Here is a 12,405-nt window from a genome sequence, read left to right as displayed (position 1 = left end):
AAATTTGTAATTTGTGAAATTGGGCTATACAAATAAACTGAACTGAATTGAATTGAATTGCTTTGCTTGTAAACCCTATATTTCCTCATCCTCTGTGGACCTGCGTGTAGAAAAAGCACAATTTTACTCTTTAATTTTAATAATTTTAATCTATAAACATAAAGCATAGAAATACGAAAAGTCTGTTGGCGAAGATCAAGGCACATTACACGAGAAATACATCACATAGGGGGAGGGGGGACACACACACCTGATGATGGATAAAATGCACAATATCCAAACTAATAGAAAATAAATTAAAAAACGAAGAATAAATAAACAAAAGTAAAGGTCCTAAACATAGACTGTATATAACTCAAGATGTATCAGTCCCATCTACTTCCGCCTTCACTTCTGTCAGTCGGCCCACCGGGATCTCTCTTGACTGGGCGGAGCTTACATATTGAACTTGTAACTGTTCTCTGCAGTGATATCACAACACTGCAATATGAGGACACGCTCATACGACCGCCACCCGTCTCCATCCCTGGGCAAGGCACAGGTCTGTAACTATACTGCTCAGCGGACATAATGCTCCCATAAAATATTCATCTCGGTTGAGCTGCTGATGCCACATTTTGTTCTGCCAGAGCAACAGACTCGATCATTCTGTAATGTCGTCTAAAATGCTTAACGTTACTTCACGGGGATTATTGCACGCCCAGCATCAACAGGAAGCGGTCTGTGATCCCTTTAGTTCTCTGATCATCTGGGTAATGTGAAGGCTGCTGGACAACAGCATGTTGCTGCTAATGCAGAGATAACATGGTGTGAGCCTTGAGATGCATGAGATGCTGAAACAGGAATGTAGCCAGAATGCATTCCTGTGTGTCCAGAAAGGAACAGATTCTCTTTCGCCATGTCTAGACGAAGCTGTGCGCTGCTAAGAGCTAAAATACAGTTTGTTACCCATTTGCACCATACGCCTATTGATGTGTCATATTCTTGTACTCTATATTATTCTATAAATATTAAGCTATTGAAATGTAAACTGTACCTAGCCAGCAACCTTGGGCCACAAGCTCACATTGATAGTAAACACACACATGTTGATTATATGGATTGATTGATTGATTGATTGACAACCTGGCTTCATAACCTTGCAAGATGTCTAGCTCACTTCCTTATAGGGTCATATAGCTGCAGGTAGAAGTTTTACCGTCCCTTCTCCCTCCATCTACCTAGCCCTAGACTGATATTCATAACATTACCTCATGTCATATGATTTCCTGTCTTGTGTAGGTGTAACTGGGGCAAAAGGTAGGCATGGGGAGTAAAAGGAGGAGGAAGGATGCCAGCTGAGCCCCTTGTCCCACTGCAAACACTGCCAACGTCAGACTAAAGAAAGACAGACAATGGCTCAATCCGTGAGGAGGACGGAAACACTAGGAGCCATGGACCATGAGCCCCAGAGGGACAAGACCAGGACCAGCTACTTTGGCAACGTCAAGACCAGGTCAGGCCTCTTAATACATGGATTACTGGAGAGAAAACACGGGGAAAGCTCTTAGCAGACATGTGACGAGTTTGGCGTAACATTAGCTTCTTAGAGAAGACACAATTCAGTCTTTCATTATTCTCATAAGAGTGGTAACTTGTCACGACTATCATGAAGAATATGTCATGCCAGACTACGATACGAATAGTAATGCTTGTTTAGCACAAAATGCACATTTTCATCAGCTTGTTTCATACGCTGTCACTGAAGGACTTCATCAAAGAGCATCATGTGGGGGAGAGCTACAACAGGAACTATCCATTGCTCAGACAACACCCACTGCCCCTATAAATAACTCTGATCAGACTGTGAGCGCTGCTCTATTCAGTCAATCACACTTCAAATTCTTTAAACAAATGAATCTTTCAATCTCTGCTCAAAAAGGGGAATCCAGCCTGATATATAATTAATATTTCAGTGTGGACATTCAATGTTCAACTCAAGAAATAATGGAAACCTAATTAATTAAATTAGAATGAAGATAATGTGATGTGCTGGAAAGCTACAAACACTTGTAAGAGGACCTTTGAGGTTAGAATATTTTACCTGGCTTTCAAAATGATTTTTTTTGTCTTGTATGACTGTTTTTTTACTGGTTATTAGACAAACCAAGCACTTTGAAGATGCCACCCTGGGTTTTTATAGTGTTGTGATTGTCATTTTGTCAGCGGGTGAGGTTGAGGACCCAAATGCAGAAACAGAGGGTGAACTTTCACCTTAGTTTCTCACATGCTCTCAGTGTTTTGTAGAATGCATTCAGCAGATGTGTAACCTTCTTCAATACATCGTGATATAATCTGTTTTTCTCAGGCTGGGTTCCAAGCTTCCTCCTGGTGTCTCTCAGCCTCCACACGCTAAGCGGCCCTGGGAGACTCAACCTCAGGCGCGAGTGATGCAGGAGCCTGCAGCCAGCGGCCAGCGGCAGCACCAAGCCACCGTGAGCCGGCCTCTCAACCACACCCCCCACATCAGAAACCCCAAACTGCGGCAGTACTACCTGCAAGGTGCATCATTGTTTGATATCTATTTATATGCACTAAGTAGAGGCAAAATGCAGGGTGATTTCTGGGTTGAATTTACATGTTATCATACTCGTACAAAGTCTGTTTGCAATGTCAAGTCTTTGCATAAAGTTATCTTCATACAGGGAAATGAGCTTGTTGAAATAATCTTGTTTTAAAAGGTGATGAGGCACCGGAACTCGGGATGTTTTTGTGTGACAGAAATAGTCGTTTCCCCTCACAGAGACTTCATGGGACCTTAACAATACCGCAGTGAAGCAAGAGCAGATGAGAGGACTGTCAGATGACAGCACAGGCAGCAGGGTGAGTCACATGTTTTTATTTATGACTTTGTGTCAGACTATTGTACATAGAGGAACACGGCTTGTGGGAACAAGTGAGACATGAAGTCGGGAAGCGAAAGACAGATAATAGACTTATGTTATATGGTCTGATGAGATGTGCTAGATAGAGCAAGCCTTTTGTGGCTGGTAATTGGTTTCACAATTTATGGTCATGAACAACTTTGATAAAGAGCATCCAAGGTTCAGAGTTGAGTGTCAGACTCTTGTAGACTCTTCCCACAAGCGCCATGGGAAAACACAGTCGGTTTCAGAGCCTCTACAACAAATACAGCCGGAGGAATGTATGTTCAGATGTTTATTCAAAGGTATTTGTCTGCTGGGTTTTTTATTTCGCTAAATATGACAGCACATTTTGGGGGACTTTTTTTCTTTCTGCTTGAGATAATCCCGGTATTTTTCATGAATGTGGAAAGGGCATTAATGTTCATAACTAAGTGTTCCAGTCTAATTTGTTTGATCTTTGTTTGTAAATGATGTTCATCGCCTTTTCTTTTCTTACTGAATCTCCTTTTGTATTCCCTTTTCTTCTACTCCCTAAAGTCAAAACACTTTTAATCATTTTGGATGAATGCACAGTTTATGCCTCAGCGCACACACAGCTCCAGACCCATCCACATGCTTGCAGCCACACAAAAAACACAAAGTTTCTTTGTTCTCATAATCTGTCAAGTGTCGGAAATATATTTTAGGTCAGTGGGTCCATCTGTCAGCGGATGACAGCTGTGATCTATCATATTTAAAGGTTCACATCAGATTGCCAATTTTTTGAACTGATTTTATAGTAGGAGCATGCAGTGAGATCTGCAAAACAAACAGCAGTGGGTATTTGAGTCCATAATTATGATTTCCTCCGTAGGCCGCTGCGTGAATGAATATGGATGCAAAATCACATTGTGCATGAATGAAGAAAAACGTCTTGAGATCTGGTTTGTCATCAGATTTGAATCTTTTCTTTTGTTTGTTTTTCAGGGTCTCCCCGGGGACACGGTGTTCAGCGTCTCATCTCACTTCAACGGTAACAACACATCTTCAGTAGAAAAGGGCCAAATAGATCACCATCCCACCATTTGCAGTTCAAATGTACGCTCCTCGTCTGCTACCCTCGTCCCCAGAGAGGTAAGCGTGACATGTAAGCAGATGATGGCACAGTGTGTATGTTGTGTGTGGAAAAGGAAGGCAACAAAACGGGTTTCTTTTCCTGCAGTTGCTGACTGGATATGCAAAACAAAACATTTCCCCTGTGTGTCTTATGACTTCAGCTGCATGTATTTAGCTTCAGGAAGGAAGTGCATTGCTCCGTCATCTTTAACCCATTCAGGAAATCAATTCCTCACCACGAAACATATCCTTGTCAGCAAACTCCGGCTGATAATATTACATTTGTACTTGTAAATTGTTGTATTTTAGCTGTAAAGATAGGCCACCCCTCATCGACAACCCCCATGTGTGACATGGAGCTAAGATTTGACTACAAACAAAGCGAGGTGGGGAGATGCTGGCCTGTAGAAAGAGGAAGTAGTCACTCCTGGCATTGGGTTGTATCTATTTCAATGTCAGAGCGATTCTTTATCATGGCTTCCATTCTGAAGCAGCTGGTCGTCCCGAAGGGAAGAAATTCTTCCACCGGTCAAGAACTGGACTCAGACTCTGATCCGAAACGAGAAGCGGAGGCGGATTTTCTACCTCAGTCTCCCTCACCAGAAGCAGAATATGACAAACTACTGGTAAGAAAAAAACATATTTCTTTACTGCATGTTCTGCATTTGGAAATTGAAGTGAAGAGCACATGTGTTTGAGTTGTTGACGAGTTAAGTGGATTTAGGAATCAAGAGCAGAATACGTACACAGTTTTAAACAAAGTCTATTAGCAACTTTGTTGGAGTAAATGAGGGGTGAAAGTAGATCCGGAGGTTTGCGTTGGAACGGAGTGGGGAAAGCAGAGTATGGACCAAGTATTGATAGGCCCACAGCAGCCATTTTGACATCAATTTGCCTGGTAAAACACACATGTGATTAAAAAAAAATTATTGGCCCTGTTCCATTTAGGTGGGCTAGGACCCTGGTATTGTTCATGCTGGCTGTAAATAGAATGGGACCTTTTTCGGTTTTAGCAACTACAACCGGTCATGGGGATGAGGGGTCGTCCCGTAACCACAAGGTACCCGGGTCGATCCCCGCTCTCCCCACAGTTGCATGTCCTTGAGCAAGTCACTAAACCCCGGGCACTTCACTGCAGCTCGCTGTTCCTTAATAACTGAGGATGGGCCAAATGCAGAAGAGAATTTAAAGAAAGATAAATTAAAATGTTTACATGTCTTCATTAAAATTACATGATGCTGTGAAAAGGGCTCAACGAGAAAACCCAATTGAACCATGCACCATGATGAACAATATGTTGCGCTGCTGGACATATTTAGCAGGATGTTGATTGGCAGCCGGAGAGAGATTTAGTAGCACACCCAGACAGACGGCGAGATAAAAGATGAGCAGCAGACAAACCAAGAAACACAAGGAATGGGTGACACAGAAACCCGCTCGGAATGAGGAAGAGTTACACAAACTATGACAGTTGCTATCAGTTCACTAAAGTGGTTTCACCTCTAAACTTATCAGATGGATGAATGAAAATAACTGTTCAAAGATGTCAAATTATTAAATTATTTCACAACAAAATTAAAGGTTAGACAAATGTGTTAGACTAAACTTACCTAACTAAATCAAATACATTGATCCATTCAGAATCTAATTATGTAATACATAATAAAATGTTACAGGGAACATTTTACTCATTAATGACTAATTTTACTTTGATATGTTAGTTCAATTTAGCAGATTGTGTGCTTGTGCAGGGCTTTGGGAATATTTTTAAACTGGGGTATTGATACTTTTACTAATGTAAAAAATCGAAGTACTTCTGACCAGGAGAATGATGCTGTTCTGGGGTATAGAATATATATTGACCTCTTAATGCTACGAGTCAAAGTACAACTTCAATTGTCTTCCATAAACCTCTCGCAACACACATTTAAACGTAGTGTGTTGCATGAGATCTCGCTTGTATGAGAGGATCCTAAAATGAAAGTGTTCACAACATTACAGTGTCTATCATTAGGGAACCAATACATATACAGAAGTATTGCTGTAAAGACGAGTTGAATGGTTAAACAATCCTAAATCATTCCAGCTTTCGGTTGATCACGAGGCACAATTTGCGATTGATACACGCTGATACGATGTGTGATGCTGACAGGATGTGGAGGCGGTGCCGATGCCTGATGGACAGCTCTGCTTATTGGCTCTGCCGCCAGAGTTCTGCCAGGGGGAGGGACCAGAAGACATGCAGTACCTCAAACTGTTCTGCCGCAACATCACAGACCGTAAGGTCGGTGTGAACAGCTCGTCCGTCTGGTTTCAACTCTCTCGAGCAGTGGACGTCTGGACGCTAACATCAGCACTTCCTGTCTCCGTCAGGGTGTCGTTGCAGGTATCCTGTTGGTGACGTCCAACAAGATCTTCTTTGACCCGTGCAAGACGCATGCCCTGGTGAAGGAACATGGCTGTGAAGAATACCTCGTGTCCTGTTCAGTTGATAATCTGGCATCTGTCTCCTTCTTCTCTGACATCTCACACATTCGATTCAACACATCCCAGCAGAGGTCAGCACTGATTCCCCGTTTCTAAACTTAACACGCACACAAACATAAGCACACGCGCGCCAAAATGAAAGCCAACATTTTAAAAAAAAATCATTTCCCATCAGCAGAAAAGGCAAGAACATTGTCCAGAATTTGAAAACCGCCAAAAGCCGAGGTGGCGGCTTCCCAAACCCAAAAGAGGAGTCGCTCCCAGCTGCGGTGTCTTTGGCTGCATCCGATTTGTCTCGTCTGGCTCTGAGCCGGACCAAAGAGGTCTCTCGGGAGGAGGAGGATGCTGAGAGCAGAGACATGGCGAAGGCTGAGGTGGAGCTTGAAAGCAGCCCTCTGGAGGTGCTGTCGGAGCCGCCTGGAGGCGACCTGGGAGTGGCTGTCCTGAGCAGCGCTGCCACCGTCTGCTGTGGAGGTCAAGAGGCGGAGAGTAAAGTCACGACGGAGCTGCTTCACACCGATGAAACGGGGATGTCCTCTGAGAAGAGTCCGACTGCAGGTACGGATGTGAATCAGGATCGGTCTCAAAGATGGCTTATTGTTTTGTTTCTATTCTTCTTCACCACCACTCAGCCCTTGCTCTTTGTTTTACTTTCAGCGCCTCGAAGGTCATCAGCTGTAAATCCCGGGAGTCTGATGTTTGTGCGGCTGCGGGTTCAGTCGTCTGCAGGAAGGGGAAAAAAGGGCGCAGGAGGCCTTCAGCTCGGGTCGTCGCAACCTTTACAGAGAAGGGATGCCTGGCTCGCCCTTTCACAGGAGAGGTACTCAAGTAACTAATGACAGAGACATGTAAATGGACCAGAGATTTAAAGGGACACTCCAGCAATTTATTATCCCAGTTACAAGAGAGCTGAGGCAGTTGACCTGCTGTTTGTGTGGCAGAATATTTTCCTCATTTCTCATATCGGTATCTTTGACCATTGGTGCTTTATTTTTAGTTGTGGCCTCATCTGAAACTTAAATAATTGTGAATGATTTGTCGTTGTACATATTCCTACCTGTTCTTTAGGATTCCACCTACTCCTCATGTTTCTTCGTCCACCCTAATGTCCGATTGAAGAATTTGCCCTCTTTTGCTAACATAACTGTGACACTTTTTTAGTATCCTAAAACACTTACGCCTACGTTTCCCACAATGCTACCCGGTAGCATCTTTCATTAGGATCCTCCACTTTTAAATACAAACTTCATTCAAACCCCACACATCCAGTTGTTAACTCTGGGTTTTTTATGATGAATTTAACGCCTCAAGCCATACAATAACCCTCACGACATCGCTACGACATCACCTGGCTCCTCCAGAACAAATGTTTACAGCAGTTTTCACAGGCTCTGTTGTGCTCAACTGAACCACCGGTCCACTTCAGCCTGATGCTCACACACTCCGTCTACTTGTGCTGCTCAAACCGATCACTTTAGTTGATTATTTCCTTTCTCTGTATACTAATTTATTGTCAGTCAGTACACATTTCAGTAAAAGTACAAAGGTTAGGGAAAGGGCGAGTATGGCGTCCAAACAGTAAATATTTAACACCGTTGGGAGGTAATGAAACACAGCCACTTAAATACTTTACTAGATTATTTACATATTCCAAACTTGAGTATTGAACATGTATTTATTGTGCTGCTAATGCTAGTAGTTAATACTATTCCATTACATTTCAGGAAAAAATATAGTGCTTTTTCCTTATTTAATAATTCTAATTCTACATTTAATTACCAGTTACTTTTTAGATCCAATACTCAACCTCAGTTCAAATAGAATCACTCATTTGATAATATATTCATTCATGATGTCATTTCTGGCCGTGTTGACGCAGCTGTCGGGGCTGTTTGTCTATTCTACATGTCTGAGTGATTACTTGTTTTTCCCCCTGCAGCTCTGACGAGCTGTATGCCTACCTCACACACTGTCGGCCAGACTTGTGTATATTTGAGGGAGGGGAGGAGGAGAGGGAGGCGGACCGGGACGAAGAGGAGTTTGTACTCATTGAGGACAAAGAGGAAGAGGACGAGCAGGTGTTCCAGAGGCACCGCAGCTCGGGAGGTGACGACTGGGAGGTGAGTAGGTTCATTTCAGCCTCAATAAATGTTCCGAAGACTTAAATGAAATCACTTCTTGTGCTCTTCTTCCTCTCCCATACTAGTCCTACGCGAGTGTTTTAAGCTTATTATCAGCTCATGCGAAAATTTCATGTGATTGTTGTCAGCTGAGGTGAGGTCAGATCTCCTAAAACAGCACCCGTTAGGCAGGTTTTGCCAAATGGGTGAAAGAGTTTGAGTTGCGTCGGCGAGACCTGAAGGAGAAGGACATCGACTGTAATCTTGAGATGAGAAGAGATTAAAGTGTGGGTTTGTGTTTGAAGGAATATTAACTTAATGCAACAGTGTTTTTTAAATAATCTTCAACTTTACAATCAGCTGGACAATCACTTGGTTTTAATGTGAGTAGATGTATTTGCGTTGCTCCAGTCTTTTGTGAGATTATAATTATTTGTTATTTTGGGAACACTTTTAGCTGGCAAAGCTCAGAAAACTAGCCTGGATTATGAGCAGGTCTCGAGTGGCCTTCTGAAGGCACATCGGCTTGTGCCGTGAGTTTTCTCGTGAAGATGAGTAATTTTTTGCTCTATGGTGCAAGAAAATGTACTCCATCCTGAGTGTTTGGTGAGAGGTCTGTTACGTTACCCAGGTTTAGTGACAACCGGCTCAAGGAAAGTTCAAGTGCCTCGATCAGACTGTTTCCTCCCGGTGTGTCCAGTAGGGCAGAATTTGGGGTACTTTGTTGACCACTGGGTGCTTATGTGTAAACGGAGACCTCGGTTTGTGAGTGGAGGGTGGTAACACAGGTTGTGCTCCTGTTTAAATACCGTCGTGACATCCAGAACATGTCTGATGGCCATCAGCTCGCTGGCCACCTGGGTGTGAATAAGACATGTCGTCGGGTGTTGCACCATTTCTTCTGGCCCGGCTTGAAGAAGGACGTGGTACAGTGTTGTCAGTCATGTCATGTATGTCGGGGTAAGCTAAATCAGACGGTCCCGCCTGCACCATTGGGCGACTGTTTTATAATTTATCAATGTTTTTTGCAGATGGTGTTGATGGAAGAGAGTGACAAGCCAACGCTGGTCATCGACAGGGACCTGGACGGACTCAACGATATCGTAGAGAGCAGCTGCATTTTAGAGGCTTCACATGTCAGAGAGGTGAGACACACACACACACACATTTACAGCAGTCTATTAAAAATTAACACACATGCACCAGGTTTTTTGTAAAGCCAACACTAAGTTTGTGTCTTAGTAACTACAAGCAGTGACTGTCTGAATCATGGTGCGCCAGCAAAACGTTCTGATATTTCTCCTGAGACCGCTTTCTGACTATTAACAATAAAAACTATTAATAATAAACTGAAAAATCATATCGACAGGACCGCAAAAGAGATGATTAATTGTGACTTCAATGGGACTTTAAAGACTTTAGCAATGTATCAATCGGTTGCTCGGAGACATCGGCTGCCTTTCAATTAAAAGCAAACTAAAACAGGGAGTCACCGGCTGTAACAAAAATATGTAACATCAACGTTTTAAGTGATATTCAGCTTAACTGCCAATTGTTTGTAAATGTGGGTGAGAATGTTTTATGAATTCTAAATTAAATCTGTTTAGCTTCTTAAAAATTCTTGACATAAAATCTGCAATGTTGGTTAATTAAGTTATTTTTCACATTGGTTTTACAATAGCAATTGTTTGCATTGTTATTTATACAGCATTTCTATAAAATATCAATCAGATATGTAAACCGGATATACGGTTTCATATACAGTTTTTATTTAGGATATTTGTGATATGCATTTTATTATTATTGCGATAATATTTACTTTACTTGACCATAATCCTTATGTCCTTCACTTCATAGAGCTTAAAAATTAACAAGATAGTTTTGTCAGTTGGTTCAATCAGCTGTTCAGTTAGCTTCACTTTAGGAGTTAGGCGGTGTGAATATTTGACTAATCTCTATGTAAGAACTAGTTTGTGTGGTGGAGCTTTTCTTTTAAGCAGATCTCCATTTAGAAAACACTTGTGGTCAAAACTGTCACTTGGAGTAGAAGAGCACACACATATTTAGATCTCAGCGTCTGGCCCTGTTCATGTGTGACATCCTTCCTTCCTCCTCTAATCTTCTCTCAGCTATGTAAAGAACTTCCTCCGAGGATAGTTGGCTACAGCTGGCAGCTGACTTACAGTACGTCCCGTCACGGCGCCAGCCTCAAGTCCCTCTACAGGAAACTCAGAGCCACAGACTCCCCTGTGCTGGTTGTCATCAAGGATGCACTCGAGGAGGTAACAAAAAGAAATTCCATGTTTCCTCCCATATTAATTCTGGATGTTGTAATATCTTTTAAAAAATGATTGGTGCTGTCTCTTGTGACATTTCTTGATCAGATATTCGGGGCCTTCCTCTCTCACCCTCTGAGGCTCAGTGAGACGTTCTATGGCACAGGAGAGACGTTCCTCTTCATGCTGCATCCTCGCTTCAAAGTGAGCACACAAGTGTTGTTGGTTCAGCCCATTTGGAAAATATCTGCTAAATATTTTAATTCTAATTTTGTTGTGGTCAAACATAAAAAATTGTCTTCAAGAAAAGGAATGGATAACTGCGTGAATCATATTTTTCACAATAACTAACAACTGTTTTGTGGTGATTGATTCTGCCTTTTCTCTGTAGTGCTTCAAATGGACTGGAGAGAACTCCTTTTTTATTAAAGGAGACTTGGACTCCTTTGCTATTGGAGGAGGCAGGTAATGTATATTCCTTTTTATTTAGTCTGAAAAAAAAAATTCTGGATAGTCATTTCAGTCTTTTCCCTTTACTCTCTTTTTCTGCAGCGGTCACTTTGGTCTTTGGGTGGATGAGAATCTGTACCTGGGTCGCAGCAGCCCCTGCTACACTTTCAACAACTGTTGCCTCTCAGAAACTAACGACTTCCGAGTCATGGAGCTGGAGGTGTGGACGTTCACCTGAAAAGGTCGCCTCGTCGCCACAGATCAGCTTTATCAAGACGGCCTTTCCTGTATCACTGAGCAACAACATCACATTAGTTTCATGGTAACATCCATGTCAAAAACTATTACAAACTGATGGATCTCTCCATGTGATGAAGTGCTGAGGATTTTACTGAACTGAACACGGCTGTTTCACAGTGGACTCATCGCTGTTGTTTTGGCAGAAGAACTGAACTCAGTAGACCTGAATTGGATTATTTTAGTCCCAGAAATAAGTCTCAAACTGCACTTTGCTCTTAATGTGAATCAGTAACTTCATGATATCTCATCATTTATCATGTGAACTTGGCAGTACACCTGTATAAAGCATATAACTGTGTTCAGTGAATGTTGGACATTTGAAACACCTATTCATTATCTTACGAATAGACGTCTCTATTGTAAAAACACACATACACCGTTATGGGTTTGCATCAGTTGGTGTCATAAGTCAATATTGGAAATTATCTTGGGTGCACAAACATTTAAAGCTCCACATAAAGAAACGCCTTTCAATTGAAAAACATCTGAACGTGCAATGGATTGTAGCTCATTCATTAATATTCTGAACTCTTCATTTCAAGTGCTGACTCATTCACCAGTGTTTTCTGAACGCGACAGATAAAGCTTTCAATGAATGCAGTGTTGTCTCAATTAAACTGTATCCATAACAAGCTTCATGCTCTAACCAAGCACGTCTCCTTTGCTTACATTGTACAGAATAGTAGATTAGTTAGCACTCAGTGATCGTTTAAACATCCAAAAGACATTTGTATGATTTATTTATCTGTGCAGCGCATTGCAAAAAACACA

General features: G+C 42.1%; 1 protein-coding gene across 3 annotated transcripts; it reads left to right on the top strand.

Moving 5' to 3' along the window:
• The first annotated feature begins 458 nt into the window (after positions 1-458).
• Positions 459-12,268, top strand: si:ch211-15d5.11 (oxidation resistance protein 1). Of its 3 annotated transcripts, none has more exons than XM_056426533.1 (16): positions 459-541; positions 1,282-1,495; positions 2,348-2,541; positions 2,783-2,862; positions 3,873-4,019; positions 4,496-4,627; positions 6,154-6,285; positions 6,375-6,559; positions 6,664-7,046; positions 7,146-7,308; positions 8,428-8,608; positions 9,640-9,753; positions 10,738-10,890; positions 10,993-11,088; positions 11,276-11,349; positions 11,437-12,268. In XM_056426533.1, the coding sequence occupies exons 2-16, from the start codon at positions 1,395-1,397 to the stop codon at positions 11,570-11,572; spliced, it is 2,271 nt and encodes a 756-aa protein (XP_056282508.1). In that variant the 5' UTR covers positions 459-541; positions 1,282-1,394; the 3' UTR covers positions 11,573-12,268. The 3 variants fall into 3 exon arrangements, with proteins under 3 accessions (XP_056282508.1, XP_056282507.1, XP_056282505.1); XM_056426532.1 differs by having other exon boundaries at positions 4,493-4,627; positions 6,667-7,046; XM_056426530.1 differs by having other exon boundaries at positions 4,493-4,627.
• The last annotated feature ends 137 nt before the right edge of the window (positions 12,269-12,405 follow it).

This window comes from Pseudoliparis swirei, chromosome 11, assembly GCF_029220125.1.
Source record: "Pseudoliparis swirei isolate HS2019 ecotype Mariana Trench chromosome 11, NWPU_hadal_v1, whole genome shotgun sequence".
In the NCBI taxonomy this organism is placed as follows: Eukaryota; Metazoa; Chordata; class Actinopteri; order Perciformes; family Liparidae; genus Pseudoliparis; species Pseudoliparis swirei.
This window is presented reverse-complemented; position numbering and strand designations above follow the sequence as displayed.